This window comes from Ovis aries, chromosome 2, assembly GCF_016772045.2.
Source record: "Ovis aries strain OAR_USU_Benz2616 breed Rambouillet chromosome 2, ARS-UI_Ramb_v3.0, whole genome shotgun sequence".
Classification (NCBI taxonomy): Eukaryota; Metazoa; Chordata; class Mammalia; order Artiodactyla; family Bovidae; genus Ovis; species Ovis aries.
This window is the reverse complement of record NC_056055.1, coordinates 8,022,749-8,045,117: the sequence shown is the minus strand read 5'-3', so window position 1 is coordinate 8,045,117 and position 22,369 is coordinate 8,022,749. Positions and strand designations below refer to the sequence as shown.

The following is a 22,369-nucleotide window of genomic DNA, read 5'->3' as shown; positions in this document are numbered from 1 at the left end:
TTTTTGAAATGTTGCTGGTTCCTTAAGGTTTTATTTTTCCAGATTTAAGGAAAGCTTTTTCTCTTCAGCTATTTGTGATTTACAATAATTTTGTAAAGTATATATAGCTCCATAAATATAATTGAAATATTTACTTATTCTCCCTACCTGATCCTTCCAGAATTCAGAAATTTATTAAGTTCTTATTCCGTGGCAATATAGTTATTCACATAAGTTCAATAGGAATATATAACAAGACACAACTGGAAACACTGGTTACATTGGACTGGGATATTGAAGAAGGTAACGGCAACCCACTCCAGTGTCCTTGCCTGGAGGATCCCAGGGACAGGAGAGCCTGGTTGGAGGCCATCTGTGGGGTTGCACAGAGTCGGACACGACTGAAGCGACTTAGCAGGAGCAGCAGGACTGGGATATCATGCTTGAGAATGTGTATAAGATCATATAAGATGCGCGGTGTGGTCAACCGAAGCACACGCTGAAGAAAGTCGGCGGCTGCTGAGGGCTGATCGAGTCTGATCTCTCCTACTGAAGAGCGTGGCGTGGGAGCCTGGTGTGGGACTCACACACATACCTCAGAATGCCGGGTCTAAGTTGTAGATTTTATCAACACAAATTTCCTGAGGTAGAAGATGTAGTGATGGTGAATGTAAGGTCCATTGCTGAAATGGGCGCTTATGTCAGCTTACTGGAATACAACAACATCGAAGGCATGATTCTTCTGAGTGAGTTGTCAAGAAGGCGTATCCGTTCTATAAACAAACTCATCCGAATTGGCAGGAATGAATGTGTGGTTGTTATTAGAGTGGACAAAGAAAAAGGATACATTGATTTGTCAAAAAGAAGAGTTTCACCAGAGGAAGCAATCAAATGTGAAGATAAATTTACCAAATCCAAAACTGTTTACAGCATTCTTCGTCATGTTGCTGAGGTCTTAGAATACACCAAGGATGAGCAGCTGGAAAGCCTGTTCCAGAGGACTGCCTGGGTCTTCGATGACAAGTACAAGAGACCCGGATATGGTGCCTATGATGCATTTAAGCACGCAGTCTCAGACCCATCTATTTTGGATAGCTTAGATTTGAATGAAGATGAACGGGAAGTACTCATTAACAATATTAATAGGCGTTTGACCCCACAGGCTGTCAAAATTCGAGCAGATATTGAAGTGGCTTGTTACGGCTATGAAGGCATTGATGCCGTAAAAGAAGCTCTGAGAGCGGGTTTGAATTGTTCTACAGAAACCATGCCTATCAAGATTAATCTAATAGCTCCTCCTCGGTATGTAATGACTACAACCACCCTGGAGAGAACAGAAGGCCTCTCTGTCCTCAATCAAGCTATGGCTGTTATAAAAGAAAAAATTGAGGAAAAGAGGGGCGTCTTCAATGTTCAAATGGAGCCCAAAGTGGTCACAGATACAGATGAGACCGAACTTGCAAGGCAGCTGGAGAGGCTTGAGAGAGAAAATGCAGAAGTGGATGGAGATGATGATGCAGAAGAAATGGAAGCCAAAGCTGAAGATTAACTTTGTGGGAAACAGAGTCCAGTTTAAGGAACACAAAGCAGCCTTCCTGGCTGTAAACCCTAGACTTAAAAGTTTTCCAGTATTGAAAACGTCAAAGCTGAATATTTTTTAAGTATTTAAATGTTCCAACAGACCAAAATAAGAAATGCCCTCCTAAATGTTAGCTGTTTTCACACAGGAGCTCCAACACCTTGAGCATTTTTTAAGGGAGTGGCCTGATTTCACTAGAGACAGATCTTCAAGACGAGACATAAATTGGGCTTATGATTTCCATTTCTGATATCTCCAGATTGGCACCCCTTTGTAGTTTAGTGCCTCCATGAGATTTACCAGAGGCACTCAAAGCAAATAGTTCCAACCTTTCTATATAAAATGTATCAAGCAAACATTAAATAAATTTCTGGGATATTTAAAAAAAAAAAAAAAGATCATATAAGACCAGTCTTAAGGAACTAAGATCGACTCTATACAGCCAGTAAAAGTCCCTTGGAAAAACTGGCCTGGTATCTTATTTACATCGTTCTCAGTAGTCTTACCAGGTGAGTAAGGAAGGTCACTTTCTGGCATGCCTGGAACCTCAGGAAATCCTGGGAGCCTGAAGAAGAGAGGATTTTACCCAACTCTATCGGGATTCCAGGCAAACTCTCATGGTACACTCTTGGCTTGGTTTCTAGTCTGCAGAGGCTTTTAAAATCTAATTTAAGATTATGATAAGTTCATAATCTTTAACTTATAAAAAGTTCCAGCAAAGCAAATTTTAAAAGAGCCTGTATTGTTAATCACTATTCTTGTTTCACTTACATAAAAAATCAGGCCAAATTTAATAAAACTAGATTTTTTTTCTTGCTAAAAAATTACTCACTGTGATTATTTTTGATAGAAATGAGAGTGATTGTAGAGGAAAAAATACATTTCGGTAGAAAATTATGATACAATCTTGTGGATCAGATTATAGTTCTGATCATTGCCTTTGAGGCTTTGTACATATCTGAAAACCAAATTGAATCCTGAATTCTTCTGGTTTCCTCAAACATCTAGCTACAACTCTCCAAACTAATGTTTCCAATTTCCCCCAAACCTTCTGATTTGGAACTACTAAAAGCAAACTTCTTTTGAACCTACTTGGAAGGGATTATACCAGATCCTTCTCACTACCGAGATGGAATCCAAACTCCAGAAATTTTATAACTGAGTACACATCCCCCAATCAAAAAGGGCTCCTCTAGACTCTTAGAACCGCCCACAAGCTGGACATTAAAATTAAAGTTGACTAAGGAGGTTCTTTCCCCAAAGTTTTTATCACCTTGCAGTGGACAGCTCTCCCAGGATTGTAGATCAATATCTTTATCTCAAACATGAAAACTTGATTCCTTTTGCCTCTTTGCCACTTGCTTTTTCTTTCTGTCAGTGCATAAGAAGACGATGCTTTTTAACTTTGGCAACTACAGCTGAATCTACTGCTAAGGTCATTGCTGTACAATACAAGTCCCTAAATTTTCTGGCTTAGGCAGTTTTAGATAATAGAATTGCTTTAGTTTATTTTTATTGGCTGAACAAGGAAGAGTATGAGGCATAGCAAATACTTTCTGCTGCACCTAGATCAGCATCTGTGGTATCCTAGCAAGTACAAGAAATTAATCATCTACTCAGGTAATACAGGATGACATGACTTCAGGTATATCCTTTGTTTGACACCAACCGGTATGATCACTGTAGTCCCTGGCTAAGGAGTATACCTCCATCTCGAGGTATTACCCTGCTAATAGTTACCACTGCAGTCTCCCTGGTGCGCTACATTATCTGAAGTGTATTAAATTTATGATCACAGCCACACAAGTGCACAGTGATCTCACTGTGCACGGAGAAACCAAAACAAAACGATTCATAACAGCAGAAGCTCTTCCAGCGATCTGACATTACAACCTACGGAGTTCACCTTGAGACACTAGCAACCTGACTCTGATAGGGACAGAGTGGCGCTAACACCAAATTTAGGGTCAATCTCTCATGTATAAGAGGACGACCCAAAGAGGGGAATGGTTAGCTTAAGTAAACAAGGGGGCCATTAGAATGATGTGGCTTAGTGCTGTGATGACATATGTAACCAAACTAAAACCTAAGCATGTAAATAGGTCAATAAGAAGTCAAAACACTAGGGACAACCATTCACAGCCAACTGGGTTCGAGCTATAGCCAACTGATATTTGCTTTACTTTGCAAATCAAACCAGAAGTGGTTTGTAAAGTATATATAGCTCCATAAATATAATTGAAATATTTACTTATTCTCCCTACCTGATCCCTACCTGGAATGCGGGAGACCTGGGTTCAGTCCCTGGGTTGGGAAGATCCACTGGAGAAGGAAATGGCAACCCACTCCAGTACTCTTGCCTGGAGAATCCCACGGAGGGAGAAGCCTGGTAGGCTACAGCCCATGGGGTCACAAAGAGTTGGACGTGACTGAGCGACTTCACTTCACTTCACTTTTCTCTGTAAGTGTTCCTAACCACTTCTGGTTTGATTTGAATTGCTTTTTGCTCAAATAGACTCTTAAATATTGTAATATGGCTCAATTTATCATTCAACAACACACAGCGCAGGATTATATGTATATGTTTTCCCTGCTACTTTAAGTTCCTTGAGTCCTCTTTATTTATTCTCTCTACCCCTAGTCCATTCTGAAAGACTCTGCAACTATGGAACAACAGAAAGGTAGGCTCAGATTGAGTTGACATACTCCAGGCCTTGGGGAGCATCCTGTCAGAACACCAGTAACAGATTTCCCCATGGTTGGAAATGTCATTGTGCCATTATTAAGAAGTACACAAAATCAGTACTCTTTCATTATCAAAGGTCTTCTAAGACAAATTTCTCTCTGGAGCTCATTCTGATACTTCATAGATTATCATCTTCCACATACTTTTGGGGAAAACTTCCACTGCACTAAATCAACTTCCAAAACCTCCATCCTTCTCCATGGAAACACACGCTTTTGAGTACCTACGTTTGTTTTCCAGACAACCTAAGTGCTTTGGATACATTCTCCTTGACCAACTTGGAGTTCTGGTCTTATGTGAAAACATTCCACTCTTTCATGTTTTCCAGACAGTGTCTAATTGGAATGGAAACTAGCACAGAATTGGGTGTTTGGTGAAGGAAATGACATGTGGCCCTCTGAGAACTAAGCGGTGATGTCACTCACTAAGGTGAAGACTCCGTTGCATGATGCCTTTATGACCAGGGATTAGTGAGGTGTGGTGGACAGAGCACTGGACTGGGAGTCAGCGGGCCCTCCTGGGGTAGCTGCTAGCTTTCTGTCTGACCCTGCATGCATCCCTTCCCACCAGCTTAGTGCGACTCCTTATCCATACTGTAAGCCCTCCCCACCCGAGTCTTGTTTTCACTAAGCTAGATCTATCAACGTAGGAAGTCTTGGTGGAGGGGCTAAGGGATATATAATTGGCGAGGGAATGGCAAAGAGTCAGCTTTCTGCCCAATTGCTAGATGAACAGTAAAGCTCTGTGGGATAAACAGAGGAGGAATCACTGGATTCTGCTTGGTTGGTTCATTCATTCAGGAAAATACTTTATGGGGAAGATGAACTAACCTGATTAAAATGTTAGGAGATTCTCCTGGCTTCTGTGTAGACAATGGATCATAGGGGACATTAGAGGAAGTGGAAGGGGCAGTTAGGACACTAATCAAATATAGGGATACCTTGTTTTATTGTACTTCACTCCACTGTGCTTTGTAAAAATAAATTTGGAAGCTGTGCTTGTTACAAATTGAAAGTCTGTGTAACCCTGCATCAAACAGCTCTATGGCTGCCATTTTCCTGTTTGCCCACTTCGTGTCTTTGGGTCACATTTCTGGCAATTCTTGCAATATTTCAAACTTTTTCATTATTATTATATTCATTATAGTCATTTGTGATCAGTGATGTGATCAGTCATTTGTGATCTTTGATGCTACTATTGCAAAAAAAAAAAAAGCCATAAAAAATGAAGTAATGCCATTTGCAGCAATACGGTTGGACGTAGAGATTATCACACTAAATGAAATGTTAAAAAGAAATAAATACCATATGATGTTACTTATATGTGGAATCTAAAATATGACAGTGAACTTATCTATGAAACAGAAACAGACTCACAGACAGAGGAAACAGACCTGTGGTTGCCTAGGGGATGGGGGAGAAGGAGAGGGATGAACTGGGAGTTTGGGATTAACAGATACAAACTATTTTACATAGAATGGATAAACAACAAGGTCCTACGGTATAGCACATGGAACCATATTCAACATCCTGTGATCAACCACACTGGAAAAGACTATGAAAAAGAATATATATGTATATAGAACCACTTTTCTATATACCAGAAACTAGTAAACTTTGTAAATCAACTATATTTCAACTAAAAATAAACAAAAGATTGCAGCTAAGAGCAGTTTGCTTAAGGATAATGAGAGAGCCTACAGTTTATTTCATTTTTCCTCAAATTAAATAAAAAGTCTCCCTCTTTTTCTTTCTTTTTTTTTCTTTTTAATACCATTGAATTCATTAGTGTCTGTCTTCTCCCAAGTCTAGCAGCCTCATCCAGCATAATTCAGTTCAGACTTCAGTGTCACTACCTGAGAGAGCAGGATAGATTAAAAGCAATTTAGAGAGTTTGAGTTTATTTCTGAACTTTTCCTTTTCACATCAGTTCCAAAAATAAGCTGTGATGTCCATCTTTTAGACTCTGCCCAGTGGAAAATGTTCTTACAACATAAACATCCAGGAAACCTCTAGCCCCATGTTGCTTTAGGTTTTATTATTTCAGGGTGTTCCCACAAGCCTCTTCTTCTATAAGCAGAGTTGTCACTCTCTTTGTTCTCTCTGGCTTTGCCACTTTCTCCTGAGTTCATCAGCTCTCTTTCTTAATCCTACTCTCATGATTGCCCTAGCAGTCTAGAAGACTCTGACATGGTCTAGCTTGACATTTTCACTTTAGGGGTGATGCATCATTTTTCCATTGCTGTTGTAACATGTTACTATAACCTTAGTGTCTTAAAACAACCAAAATGTATCATCTCACAGTCCACAGTTTAGGCATTTGGTTTGATTCTCCCAGGACTCAAATCAAGATGTTGAAAGCCTTTGTTCCTTTGTGGATAGCGTAGGGGAGAATCAATTGTCTAACGTGGTAACAGAACTTAGATCACTATCTCCTTGCTGGAGATCTCTCTTAGGCTCAGAAAAAGCATCAAGGGCTCAAATCTTACTCACCTTGCATCACTCTTGCCCACTCTTCTGCCTTCCTCCTTTTTTCCCAATGGCCTATCTGGAGTAATCTCCCTACTTTAAGGCCTTTTAACTTTGATCGCATTAGTAAGGTCTCTTTTGCCACATCACCTTGCGGCATATTGAGATGTTCTGAGTAGGGGCTGGACATCTCTGGGGGACATTAATCTGCCTACCACAGCTGAAAAAACGGAGGCCCCAAAGATCAGCACACCTTGCTCATAATCAGTAAATTACAGTTTAAATGTGAATCCAGGTGTGAGATTTCTAGGGGCTTCCCAGGTAAGTGGTAAAGAATCCATCTGCCAACTCAGGAGCTGCAGGAGATGTGAGGAAGATCCCCTGGAGGAGGAAATGGCAAACTTCTTCAGTATTCTTGCTAGGGAAATCCCATGGACAGAGGAACCTGGTGGGCCACTGTCCATGAGGGTTGCAAAGAGTCGAACACAACTGAAGTTGACTGAGCACATGGGATTTCTAACTTAGAATTCTTTCCAATATATAAAAATACATGCAGCTCAAGTGTGAATTCAGGTCTCTCCTAAGAGCTGAATGATGTTTCGGGACTAATACAACCTCTAAGATAAGACACACACGTGTTTAGAAGCTTATTCCTCCACTCACCAGCCATTTGTGTGAAAGTGAAAGTGTTAGTCCCTCAGTCACGTCTGACTCTTTGCATCCCCATGGACTGTAGCCCACCAGGCTCCTTTGTTGATGGAATTCTCCAGGCAAGGATACTGGAGTGGGTTGTCATTCGCTTCTCCAGGAGATTTTCCTGATCCAGGGGTTGAACCCCGGGCTCCTGCACCGTCGGCAGGTTCTTTGCTATCTGAGCCACCAGGGAAGTCCTGCACTCGCCACTTGACATTGAGCAATTCAGGTTGCATATCTGAGCCACAATTTTCTCATCTATAAAATGAAAGGAGAGGACCCATGTAGCAGGGATTTAGGGAGCATTTAATAAGCTATTTCTTGAGCACTTAGCACAGGGTTTATATTTTTTTAAAAATCACTGAAAGAGCTAATTTGAGTTCCTACACTTCATCAATAAGAAAACAGACCCAGAGAGGAGAAGCAATTGCGCGAGGTCACACAGTGGGTTAGTGGCAAACCCCAAGCCAGATTACACAATGGCATGAGAATTCGGAGGGAGAGTAATTACAAGAACGAAATTCCACACCTGCTTTCGACAACATTCCTCAAGCAGCCCAGAGGCTGAGCCTCAATTTCCTTCCACCAGGGTATCCCACAGGAATTAGAGGTTGAAAGGCAGGCATGCTGGATTCATCTGATGTGACAACTTTGGTCTTCCCCGGCATTTTCAGTTTCCACATTCCTCTATGAACCTCTGCCCTACAACCCAATCGATGTCAGCTCACTTAGCGCTAAATGCTTCCTGTGCACCGAGCCATTTTGCATTAGCTTAGTAAAAATGGAGCCATCCAGCATCAATTCACATGAAATAATTTTCCACTTCATGTCAACCGAAAATCACCCATTTCCTGCTACAAGTGACACTTAGTACTGGGAAGCACTTGGAGTCGTTATGAGCTATCGTCGCCTGGGCTGCCTGCCTTTGTGTGATCAGGTCCTGTATCTAGAGAGAATATGGATCAAGACTCTATTTTCATGTGATTAAATATAAGGATTAAAATCTAGCTCATCTTCTTATCAAGCTGAAATATGTTCACCACCCAAAGATGGAAAATAGTCTTTGCATTTGTAACTCCAAAAATGGGGCAGGTCAGAGCAGATTGTTCAATCATTCAGTGAGTGTATAGAGACCTCCTATGTTCTAGACATTCTTGCAAATACAAAGATAACAAAATAAAATCTCTACTCTTAAAAGATTCTTACTGTCCAGACAGGACAGTTAAATGTGTATATAGTCAGCTACAATAAAAGGCATGTTTAATCATACGCAGCTGTTAAAATATTAGGTCTTAAGCCAATGATGTTCAAATACTTTCAACTGTGAAACTTCATTTAAATGAAATTCAATAAATAAAACTGATAATAGGGGACCTGCAGTGGCTGAAGTGGGAACAACAGACCTGGAGACCTATCCATTAACACATTATAGTTTCTGAGAGCTCTTCATAATATATTTAAAAGGATCTGTTTTGCAATATTTGTGACTGCTTTACTGAATGTACTGATCTGTAAATACAAGTAGGAAGTCATTCTTTTTATCATTACCTCTTTGAACTTATAGATTGATATTTCTCATACTCCTGGCTTGTATCTCAGGGGGATTCTATAGTTTCTCTGGTCCTTCTCAGGTGTTAATAAATAATCCTGTCTCCCAGCTCATTGTAGAACTAAAGCTAATCTCAGGGAAAGGGGAAGATTTTTCCTTTCCTAAGCACTGCTCCACACAGTTGGAAAATGTACGGAGAAGAGACTTGTTGTCCACCTCTGCCCCATTTCCCCACCATGCTTTTCTCTGCCACTCCCCTCACTTACTATGACTCCTATGAATTCTCCTGATTAGAAAGGGTATTAGGGTGATGGCCTCCCTGGTGGCTCAGAGGTTAAAGAGTCTGCCTGCAATGTGGGAGACCTGGGTTCGATCCCTGGGTTAGGAAGATCCCCTGGAGAAGGAAATGGCAGCCCACTCCAGTATTCTTGCCTGGAGAATCCCATGGACGGAGGAGCCTGGTAGCCTACAGTCCACGGGGTTGCAAAGAGTTGGACACGACTGAGCGACTTCACTTTCACTTTCTTTAGGGTGATGGCGACAGCAGAAAGTGGCACTGAATGTCTTACTTGCCCAACAGGGTTGCCACATCCAGTTGTGGAGGTTGCATACTGTACAATGGTACTCAGGCAAGAGAACATGGAATCTAGTTCACTTTGCTTGTGAAGCTAAACTTACCAAGTTGCTCTTGTGTGGAGCTGCATCCATCTGAGGGAAGGAAACATTTTTGTAAATTGTCACCTTGTTTTTTCACCTAATTCTGTGCTGCCTCCAAAAGGAGGGTATGTCTTTTATAAAATTTTCACATGGTACATAGGGACAGAGGCAGTGCTGTTGACCAGTACAATTTAAATCTGATGCTTGACTAAAGGTGGCAGGTGTTCAAAGACTGGTTCTTCCCTTTGCTCTGGAAATTATTAGGCTTTCTCCTGGTGGCTCAGATGGTAAAGAATCTGCCTGCAGTGCAGGAAACCTGGGTTCAACCTGGGCTCGATCTGGGTTGGGAAGATCCTCTGGAGGAGGGCATGGCCACCCACTCCAGTATTCTTGCCTGGACAATTCCATGGACAGAGGAGCCTGGTGGGCTAATAGTCCATGGGGTTGTGAAGAGTCAGACATGACCAAATGACTAACAGTTTCACCTCCACTCCCACCCACTCTAGGACTGTCCCATTTGATGATCTCTGATTCCAGAGGCTGAATATTTCTGATCACACTTCAGTCCTGCGACCCTTACCTCCACCCCACACAGACCATCTCTGTTGGATCTCCTCTACTTGTGGGTGGTCTCTGAATAGAGTCCATTTCAAGACATCTGGAGGCTTACTGCCTCATCCACACCAGAGAACACATATACCTTGCCCCCACCATACTAGGAAGTGGAGCTCCACAGCCACCCGCTCACCCCAGCTGTCCAAGACTCCTTCAGAAAGCATCTCCCTGTTAGGCCTTTTCAAGAATTAATCAAATTCCTGTCTGCATATTCACCAAAGTCAGGGGTATTTGCATAGTTTTCAGGAGTCTCCTCCATCTGAATAAATCTCCTAGCATCTCCTCTGTACCCACACCTGGAGGATAAACCAAGCGGCAAAACCAGTTCCACAGCTGTCCTGTATCAACAGGCGGCAACTGAGAATCGGGACCTTTGGAGCATCTGCTGAGACTCAAAGAGATAAGGGAATATCTTGATACATAATGTTTAGTGACATGAGTAAATTCTCAAGAAATAATAAATGGAAGGATGGATAAACATATAAAGTTGAATGTGTGTGGGCATATATATATATATATACCTGTGCATATTGTGTGCGTATGTGTCTATCTATCGCTATAGAATTGGATGAGGTAGAGAAGATAGTTAAGATTTTTTTCATTTAAAGTATACTTTATTCAGCACTTGTGAAAGTCACTTAGAGTCCCTGCCTCACCACAAAGACATAGGATATAAATTCTAGGTACCACCTGCATTAGTTTCCTATTGCTGCTTTAACAAATCACCTCCAACACTGTGACTTAAAAACGCAGATTTATTATGCTAACATTCTGGCAGTCAAGAATCTGAAAAAGGGGTTTTATAAGGCTAAACTCAAGGTATCAATAGAGGCATGAGTCCTTCTGGAGGCTCCAGGAGAGAATCTATTCTCTTGGCTTTTGAGCTCCTAGAGGCTGTCTACACGACTTGGCTCCTGACACCACATCACTACACACTCTGCTCCTGTCTCCTCTATCTTAGACAGTCTAGCCTCCTTGCTATAAGGACTACTATGGTCTCATGGGACTTAGATAAGCCAGGGTGAATTTCCTATCTCAAGATCCTCATTAATTACATCTGGTCTGTTTTGCCACGTAAGGTAATGTTTTTGTAGGTACTGGGGGTAAGAACATGGACCTCTTTGATAGGGTTCTATTATTCTACCTGCCACATCATCCTTAACAGGAGGTCATGGATAGAGAAAATGAAAAATGGCAACAAATATGAGTGCTTTAAAGTGTGAACCTCAAAGACTTAACCCCACTCAGCCCACAGTTTCTTCATCTATCAAATAATAATACCTGTTTCGTGCAATTGTTTATTAGTGTTAAATCAGTCAATATTTTTAAAATGCTAAGAACAGGGCTGGCTCACAGTGAGTGCCACATAATTATTTTTTAGAAGCCCCAAGGGAGGGAATTTCCAGGTGGTCTGGTGGTTAGGACTCCATGATTTCACTCCTGAGGGTGAGTGTTCAGTCCCTGGTCAGGGAATTGAGATCTCATAAGCCAGTCGTGTGGCCAAAGGGGGAAAAACAAAACAAAGAGTAGTTAAAAAAAAAAAAAAAAAAAATAAGTCACAAGGGAGGATGCTCTACATTACAAAGTAGACTCAGGATACAGCTGCTTCTTATTTGGTCAATACTGTGTTACATATTCCAGGATTAATAGCATCAGGGGCTTATTAACTTAATAAATGTTAATAAATCTCTGGAGTAAGTCTGATACAACAGTATACGCAAATACTATTTTTTTGAGAACATATTCTAACATGTTAAAAGTTCTCCTGTGAGATTATGGGTGATTTTTATACTCTTCTTTACACTTGATCAATGTTCTATACTTTGTTCAATTAACCTAGATGCCAGTTATAGCAGAGGGAAAAGATAAATAAGCCATGCTATTTAAAAATATATATATATACATATAAATAGATCAGAGTGCTTTTGTTGTTGTGGTCTTTTATTTGCAGGGTTGGGGGGTGTTTCCTAGACTTGATATGTGATGTATATAGGCTGGCTTCCCTATACATTCAATGCTCCAACACCAGCTGAAAGAAAAGAAAGAAAGTTGCTCAGTCGTGTCCAACTCTTTGTGATCCCATGGACTATAGCCTACCAGGCTCTTCCATCCATGGGATTTTCCAGGCAAGAGAACTGGAGTGGATTGCCATTTCCTTTTCCAGGGTATCTTCCCAACCCAGGGATCGAACCCGGGTCTCCTGCATTGCAGGCAGATGCTTTGCTATCTGACCACCAGGGAGAAGGACTCCAGCTGGGTGTCCTATAATTCAGTTAAATTCTGACACCAGCTACCCAAAGATAGCATCAGATTCACAGGTTGATGGCCCAGCCCACAAGACTGCTCCAACTCCCCAGATCAACTGGCTATAGATTGGAGATCGCCATGAATTTCTCCTTGGGCTTCAAAGTCAATTGCAAGGCCAGGCTCTTACTTTATTTCTGACCAACTGGCTATTAATATAAATAGACACCTCCTAGGATTCTATTAATTTGCTAGAGAGGCTTGCAGAATTCAGAGAAACATTTCAATAACTGGATTACCAGTTTATTATAAAAGAATATGACTCAGGAGTCACCAGACAGAAATGATGGGTAGGGAAAGTTATGGGAAAGAGCATAAGCTTCCTTGTCCTCATAGCATACTACTCTCCCGAAATCTCCACTTGTTCACCAACCTGGAAGCCCTCCAAACCCAGTTCGTTTGGATTTTCCTGAAGGCTTTAATACATTCCTGTCTTCCTTGACCCTTCCTTCTTTTCTTGCTTCCTTTTTATTAATCAGTGAAGGTCTATAAATCTTTAGGGCCTCCCAGGTGGCACTAGTGATAAAGAACCCACCTGCTAATGCAGAGACATTAGAGATGTGGGTTCCATCCCTGGGTTGGGAAGATCCCCTGGAGATGGGTATGGCAACCCACTCCAGTATTCTTGCCTGGAAAATCCCATGGACAGAGCCTGGCGGGCTACGGTCCATAGGGTTGCAAAGAGTCAGACACGACTGAAGTGACTTAGCACACAGCACATGAATATTTAAGTTCTTTAGTTTAACTTCAGTGGGCTTCACTTGAGCTGCTTATTTCAAATGCAAGTTTTTATACTCCGGCCCTTAAAATTCTGATCAATAGGTCTGAATTGGGGTTGCAGGAATCTATCCTGAAAACATTCACATCTAGCCACATACCAGGTGGGAATGTTGAGGAATGTTGTTCAAATGTGATCTAATCCCCTCACCTAATGGTCCTAAGAAACTAAAACCCAGAAAGAGAAAATTACCTCCCTGGTAAGTCAAATGTTGACATGGTAGCAATTTTGAAGAAGGTCTATACCTGATTATCTGATTTCTTTTCAGAACCATTATAACTGTAGGTTCCTGAAATTATAAAAATCCAAGGATCTCTAAAAGCACTGGGGTGATTTCTAGGGAAATTCAGTGCTTAAGGCAAATCACACCTTCTCATCTTCTTATCCCACAACTGAAATCAGACTGAAAAAATCATGTGGGAGAATCCTGAAAGGAGGAGAAATCAGAAAGAGAAGCTTACAGCCCTGCACTGGTGTGGATATGAGGAGGACTGGCTTCCTGGTGTCCAAGCTTATACTGGGCAGTGCTCCATGTGCCAGCCAGGATGGTCTTTTTAAGAGACAAACCTCCCTGGCAACCCTCTACCCTGGCACAGCACCACCCATATGGATTTGGTATGGTGGGAACAGTATGCACACTAGGATTGGATGGCCTAGAATCCCAAGCTGTGTAACCTGGGACTGAAGCTCCAATATTCTGATCACCTGATGCAAAGAGCCGACTCATTGGAAAAGACCCTGGTACTGGGAAGGATTGAGGGCAAGAGGAGAAGCGGGTGACAGAGGATGAGACGGTTGGATGGCATCACTCATGACTCAACGAACATGCATTTGAGCAAACTCTGGGAGACAGTGAAAGATAGAGAAGCCTAGAGTGCTGCAGTCCATGGTGTCGCAAAGAGTTGGACACAACTTAGAGCCTGAACAGCAACAACACCCACAACCTGGGGCAAACCTTCGGCTCTCTGTGCCTTGGTTTCAAGATTTTTAAAAAATGACAGAATGGTAACCAACACACAGGGTTTGTAGTGGAGAGGCTGTACAATACTAACATGTTAAGCACTTAAGGCTCTGAAATTAAACATCTAAGTTCAAATCGTGTCTCCTCTTCGTCACAGCTGTGACTTTGAGCAGGTTACTTCACTCTCTGGGACAGATGAGCACTATGATCATACATTGCTTGTGGGGCATTGTGCAGATGAAAGGAAACACTGTACTAAGGCTCTTGATTAAGCACTTAGCAAGGGCTCAGTGAATGGTAGCTGGATGAAGCATGGTAGATGCTTGACAAACCAGAGGGGAAGCAAACGAATGGGAGAAAGGAGAATTGCAGGCAAGATGTAGTCACACGAAGCAACATTTCTCCTCTCCTCTATGAAAATGCTCTCGAAACCCAGTGAAGTTTCACTGATGGGGGAGAACCTGGGAGGGTAGACCAGATTAGGATAATTGTTTTCCTTGGAAGCTGAAAAGTCACAGCTAGTTTGCCACAGGCACCTCTATTACCATCATTTCAATGCAATCCCCAAATCCCATTGAAATAGTGAATGAAATTGAAAAGCTGCAAAGGAAGAGAAGGAAAAATTGAGAAGAGGAGCCACAATGCTTCAGGCTCTGTTTGTATCCTCTCTTGCCATCTCCCCATCTGGTCGTGGGCCTGAGCCTCTGCAAGCTTCCTCTCTTTCTGTACCTTTCTGGGAAGAGGTGAGAGGGAGGGAAGTCTTATCCCTGCTGTTGGCCTGGGAAGGTCTTTTCTCTAAGGGTAAGTGCAGAATAGGGGTGAGCAAGCTGAAGCATTGAAAGAGAGAAGCCTGAGGAATAAGAGAGCAGGGCCTTGGTCTCAGACTGAAAACACAAAGAGTACAGCTCTCCATCAAGGTTCTCATCAAACCACTGTAGCTGCCTCTTTGTTTGCACCAGACATGAGAGTGTCCGGACCTTGATACCAAGGAATGAGCAGTCAGATTTCATGTTAATTCAGGCCCTCAACAGCTTCATAGTTTATCTTTTGAAACCAAGGTTTCAACATTTGTAAAATGAGATAAGATGGGTAAAATACTTGGCACCATGCTTAATAAAATGCCCTTTTCTCCTCCCTCTCCTTGTTCATCTTTTCTTTCTTTTGTGGCTCCTCTTTCTCTGTCCTGTTTTTAAAGAATTTTTAAAATATGCACCATTTTTAAAGTCTGTATTGAGCTTATTACAATATAGCTTCTGTTTTATGTTCTTTTTTTTTTTTTGCCACAAAGCATATGGGGTCTTAGCTTCCTGACCAGGATTCGAACCTGCATCCCTTGCATTGGAAGCCAGCATCTTAACTGCTGGACTACCAGAGAAGTCCTCTTGTCCTTCTTAATCCTCATGCTTTTCTTCCTCTTTCATTCTCTGTCTCTGCTCCTAAAGTCAGGGGCTGTGTTTAACTCAACTCTGCCTCTCCTTAGGCCTTGTACACAGCAATTGCTCAGTGGATACTTGTATAATTGAGAAAGAAAGAAACTATCCTTTGCCCTTTCTCTGTGTACTAGAAAGCACTCTCATATATGTGTTCTCACCCATGAGTACTTAGCTATTAAAATACAAAGCTTCTAAGCAAAGAACTAGAGAATCATGACAACCTAACACAACCCATGCACTGGTCTAGGCTCCAACTCTGACTTTACATAAAGGACCCTGGAGACTCAGAGAAGACTACCGATTTACTTATGGCCCTTTTGGGGGCAGGGGCAGAGTTATCTGTCTTGATCCTCATCCATTTCTATTTCTCTAGATCATAGCAGCTCCCTCTGTGGAGGTGAGTCTCCTGATTGTCCCATTGATACATTTGCCCAAGTATTCATTCAGTGAAGAAATGTCTCATAACACAGTGTGTCAGATAGTTATGCTACCAAGGGCAAGCATACATTAAAACAGTCCTAATATCTATCCTCACAGAGCACACAAAGGAGACTGCTGCTAACTGAAAACATGTGAATGTCACCCTCCTGTCCTCAACACACATGGATAGATTTTCAGTTTTAAATAATAACAACATGCTTCACAGGAAAACGGCAAGACGCTATGAAGGAGGAAAATAAAAGTGGGATGCTATTGAACTGGGACATTGAGGAAAGCATTTCTGACTCAGTGACTTTTAAGAGGAAGCCTAAAGATGAAAGAATATTCTTGCAGGCCAGTTCTGCTAGTCCGCTCTGTCTCTCCACCTAGAAGCCCTCTCCTGTTTCTTCCTTCATCTAAGCCCACATGCTCCTCAAGTCCCAGTACAAAGGCCACGCTTCTTTCCTTATCATCTTAACTCTGCCCCCCCCCAAAAAAAAAAAAAATCCAATCTTCCCTGCAAAAATAGATTTTCATCATTTCAATTCATGTTCAGCAAATACTTTAACAGAGATGTTTAACTCTGTTTGCCAAGGCAAATTCATCAGTATCCTTTATGTGGATGAACTTGGTTATGCTTATCTGGTTTATTTAAAGCATATTGGATTTATATGAGCTGAAGCCTGGCATAATAAGTTCTACAAGCAATATATTACCTAATCGCTTCGTAGATATGCATGAGAGAGAGAGAGGCAGATAGATAGGTAGGTGATAGGTAGATTTATCACCAGGTATTTTATAATGGAATAATGAACTTTGCTGGAAAAAATCTAAACTCTTCATCAAGAAATTAGAAATAACAGAGTAGAGAACAAAAGGTGAATTTGAAGATGGTAGACATGAATATAGATTCTACTTTTAGTTTTTAATGATTAAACCAGCAACAATTACAACAAGACTAATCTCCAGCCTTTTGGAGCTCTTCGTATATTCTAAGCATTGTTCTAAGAGTTTCATGTATATTACTGTGTTAATCTGATTCAACAGAAATTATGATGAGTTTTTCTCCAGTTTTTACAGATAAGGAAACTGAAGCTTGGGAAATTAAGTAACTTTCTCAAAGTAACACACTTAACAAGTAATAAAGGCAGAATTTACCCTGGGTGGTTTTATTCTAGAACTCAACACTACATGCTCACTTACAAGTTCAGAGCAAGCTTAATAAACAATTTAGCTACAGGTTGCATCAATTTTTCTAACCTAAAATAACAAGGGGAGCGGACACAGTACATGACAACTCAGCACCTCTGTTCTTTTCATAATCTGGGAGGATCAAGAGGGGCTTCCTAGAAGAGTTGCAAAAGATCTGGAACCTGGAGAAACTCTCAGTCTCCTGGGTTCCTTTCACTTCATTCAAACCCCCATCCTGCAATTCTTTGATTATTTATAGAAGATATTCCCAAAGGAGGGCAGCTCCTTATTCCGCCTTAGAGATTGCGAAGAGAGATAAATAACACATTCCTCATTCTCTTACTCGCTGGGGAAATTGGGGGCTGTGTTTACATCGCTTCCTTGGTATTTATCCTCCTGCTGACTGTTCCATCCCCTCTATTTCACGTTGTTATTTTACTTCCATTAGGGGAGCAGAAAAAACATGAGAAGCCATTCTGATCCAGCCCAATCCTCAGAGGGCATTGCTCGGTCAAAGTCAGCATCCTCTCCCTTGTAATTTTCCCTACAAACATCTCATTCAAGAGGCATTTTCCTCCCTCTGAGTGCTAATGTCCTGATGATGATAAAAATAAATAAATATCACACACACACACACACACACCAAAACAAAACAGAAGGGAAGAAAAGAGAACAGAAAATCAATTGCACGCTTGGTTCATTTCATGTTTATATACTTCTGGATTTCCTTCCTGGGCTCCTGAGAATTGCCTAGTTAGCAGTTAGGAAGGGCTGGCGGGGTCACTGCAGTTTTAATGTGGCATGCCTGTCTTCCGTGGCTTTTCTTCTTTGAGAAGGGGCTGGACTTTATTAAGAAAACTTCTGAACGTATGAGCTCCTTTATTTATCCATCATGTCTATGGAGACATTGATGCAGTCCATTTTGTATGGGGAACTGACAAGATTATTTGTTATTTTCTGTTCTTTTCCAGAAATAGAGGCTTTGCTTCAAGAAAACCCTGTGGTTGGTTAAAACAGTTTTGACCACTGGAGTCCTTATTTGGTTAATTTTTCATTATGCTGGCTCTTCAATGAAGGACAAGATACTCTGAGCATCTAGCTGTGTGTTAAGAACTATGCCAGGCACTTTTCATATGTTATTCAATTTGATTAAACAAACAAATATATTGACGTAAACAGCAATGTCCTAATGCCATAGATGGAGATAATGAGACTCAGAGTATAAATACAATTCTGATTGGGAGATTGTGAGTCTTTGCAGCTCACTGATATAAATTTACTTCCCTCTGATAACTTTTTAAAAATTCTAGGTTATAGTTGATTGACAAAGCTGCGCTAGTTTCAGATGTACACAAGTGAGTTATTTGCACATATACAAGCATGCGTTCATTTTCAGAGTCTTTTCCCATATGGGCTATTAGACTACTGACTACAGTTCCCTGAGTATGCAGCAGGTCCTTGTTAATTATCTATTTTATGGTGGCTCAGAGGTTAAAGCATCTGCCTGCAATGCGGGAGACCCAGGTTCGATCCCTGGGTCAGGAAGATCCCCTGGAGAAGGAAATGGTAATCCGCTCCAGTTTTCTTGCCTGGAGAATCCCATGGATGGAGAAGCCTGGTGGGCTACAGTCCACGGGGTCACAAAGAGTCGGACACGACTGAGCGACTTCACTATACACTATTCACTATACTCGGTTCAGTTGCTCAGTTGTATCCAACTCTGTGTGACCCCAAGGACTATGGTACGCTAGGCTTCCCTGTCCATCATCAACTCCTGGGGCTTCCTCAAACTCATGCCCATCAAGTCGGTGATGCCATCCAACCATATTATCCTCTGTCGTATCCTTCTCTTCCTACCTTCAATCTTTCCCAGGATCAAGGTCTTTTCCTAAGGAATCAGTTCTTCGCATCAGGCGGCCAAAGTATAGGAATGTCAGCTTCAGCATCAGTCCTTCCAATGAATGTTTAGAGTTGATTTCCTTTAGGATTCACTGGTTCGATTTCTTTGTTGTCCAAGAGACTGTCAAGTGTCTTCTCAAACACCATAGTTCAAAAGCATCGATTCTTTGGTGCTCAGCTTTCTTTATAGTCTAACTCACACATCCATACATGACCACTGGAAAACCATAGCTTTGACTAGATGGACCTTTGTCTGCAAAGTAATGTCTCAGCTTTGTAATATGCTTTATAGGCTGGCCATAGCTTTTCTTCCAAAGAGTAAGTGTCTTTTAATGTCATGGCTGCAGTCACCATCTGCAGTGATTTGGGAGCCCAAGAAAATAAAGTCTGTCACTCTTTCCATTGTTTCCCCATCTATTTGCCATGAAGTGATGGGACTGGATGCCATGATCTTAGTTATCTGAATGTTGAATTTTAAGCCAACTTTTTCACTCTCCTCTTTCACCTTCATCAGGAGGCTGTTTTTTTTCCTCTTCACTTTCTGCCATAAGAGTGATGTCATCTGCATATCTGAGGTTATTGATATTTCTTCTGGCAATCTTGACTTCAATTTGTGCTTCATCCAGTCTGGCATTTCTCATGATGTACTCTGTATATAAGTTAAATAAGCAGTGTAACGATATACAGCCTTGACGTACTCCTTTCCCAATTTGGAACCATTGTCCATTGTTCCATGCTTGGTTCTAACTGTTGCTTCTTGACTTGCATATAGATTACTCAGGAGGCAGGTAAGGGGGTCTAGTATTCCCATCTCTTGAAGAATTTTCCACAGTTTGTTGTGATCCACACAGTCAAAGGCTTTAGCATCTTAGGTTAGCTTTTCCAAAAGCAATGTTTGGAATGTAGATTCATGCATGTGTTATTTGTTAAGGAAATGGTCCTAGGAGAGAATGACAAGCGAGAAGTAGGAGAGAGAGAGGATGAAATCAAGCAGGGGTGTGATTTCAAGTGGGTTCCCATCTCAGTCTGATCCTGCTCTGGAACATGTTACTCCTCAGCAACATGTTTTGCCCTGACTCAGGGCAAAAGAGCTGGATCTGCACGCTGCCATCCCTGTCTATCATTGATAAGAGCTGCCTGAGAAGGCTGTGAAGTCCTATGTATTCTTTTTTGAATTGCCTTCTCTTATATTTTAATTTTTATTGGAGTATGGTTGACTTACAATGTTGTGGTAGTTTCTGCTGAACAACAAAGTGAATCAGTCCTGTGTATATATCCACTCTTTTTTTAGATCTTTTCCCATATAGGCCATTACCGAGCACTGAGTGGAGTTCCTTGTGCTTTACAGTAGGTGCTTATTAGTTATCTGTTATACTTCTGATTCTGCTTGCACTGAGCACAGGTCAGGGGTAAGACAGACCTAAGCAGACCAATCTGCTTAGGGTGGAGCAATCTGTGTTTCTAGGTATGACATTTCACATTTCTATTTTATCTTCCTGTCTTTACATTGGTCAGCCAGATTCTACCACTTCAATTTGTGTAATTGCTCCACATGAAATTGGAAGAAAAAGCTAAGTTCCTCCCAGTAGAACTTGAGTTTCTTGGGCCAGGAGTCTTGACTTTATTCAGTCACATAGCTGATACTCCTACAAGGCAGACTCATAGTTTTGTTTAGTCACCAAGTCATGTCCCATTTGTTGAGACCCCATGGACGTCAGCATGCCAGGCTTCCCTGTTCTCTGTTTCTCAGAGTTTGTGCAAACTCATGTCCACTGAGTCTGTGATACTATCCAACCATCTCATCCTCTCCCGCACTTCTCCTCCTGCCTTCAATCTTTCCCAGCATCAGGGTCTTTTCCAGTGAGTCAGCTCTTCATGTCAGGTGGCTAGTAGAAGGAGCTAAATAAATATCTAACAAAGGAATGAATGGTGAACAAGTGGATATCCACCAACTGCTGAAGGAGAGTTGTATCCATGATTAGATCAATCTTCTAACTATATCATCAAATATTTTGTATTCTCTCATTGGGCTTGTCACATATATCATAGAGCTTTAATCACTGGAAAGACATCAATGGACCCAGAGAATGTAAAGTTACTTTAATGAAAAATGATACAAAAACATACAAAGATATACAATGAAAGAAGGAGATAACACAGTATATCCTAGACCAGGGTGTAACTTTCCAGGCTCCAACCCCACAGGAAAAATTGCTATGAATGATAACAGTTCTTAGAATGAAGATTATCCCTTTTCCATTTTTATGGGAGTTTATGTCCTCTGAGTGCCTCCCATCTTGGAGACTTGGCTGAGCAATAGCCTTCTACTCAATATAAGAAACTGAAATTTGTAACAACCCCAGACTCCATAAAATATCAACTTGAGCATTATGTGGGTCTGAGGATTTAATTTATGTAACTAACTTTGTCCATTAATCTTCATGCTGAGAAAATAATATACAAATATTTTTATAAGTGAAAGAATACAGTCACAAAAAACACATATTGTATGATATCATTTACGTGATGTCCTTTGTACCCTTGGAGACAATAGTACCTATCCTATAGGATTTATTATCAGGAATAAATGAATAATAGCAAGTTAAGCACAGAAAATGGTGCTTGATGCCAAGACATAAATGCCTTATAAATATTACGTATAATTAACTATCAATAAGAAAAAGGCACTAGTGGTAAAGAAACTGCCTGCCAGTGGAGGAGACATAAGAGACACGGGTTTGATCCCTGGGTCGGGAAGATCCCTAAAAAGGGGCATGGCAACCCTCTCCAGTATTCTTGCCTAGAGAATCCTCTGGACAGAGGAGCCTATCAGGCTACAGTCCATAGGGTCGCAGAGTCAGACACAACTCAGTGACTGAGCATGCAAGAAAAACAAATGAACAAAAATGCACCCAGACTGGAAACTGGACATTGACACATAGACATGTAATAATAATTCACAACACAGTTGAAACACATATGAAAGACACAGACAAAGTAACATGTCTTCCAAAAATATCTTGCATACAGAAATAGTTTAAAAGGAATTCCCCTCCCCACAGCTTTCTTATCAAATTGCCAAAATTTCATTTTTTAC

At 41.3% G+C, this 22,369-nt stretch overlaps 1 protein-coding gene across 1 annotated transcript; it reads left to right on the top strand.

Annotated features, from left to right (window-relative positions):
- The first annotated feature begins 448 nt into the window (after positions 1 to 448).
- Positions 449 to 1,954, top strand: LOC101102204 (eukaryotic translation initiation factor 2 subunit 1). Its single transcript, XM_004003976.5, has one exon. It carries the CDS (start codon positions 581 to 583, stop codon positions 1,526 to 1,528), a length of 948 nt encoding a protein of 315 aa, XP_004004025.3. The 5' UTR covers positions 449 to 580; the 3' UTR covers positions 1,529 to 1,954.
- Positions 1,955 to 22,369: the final 20,415 nt, after the last annotated feature.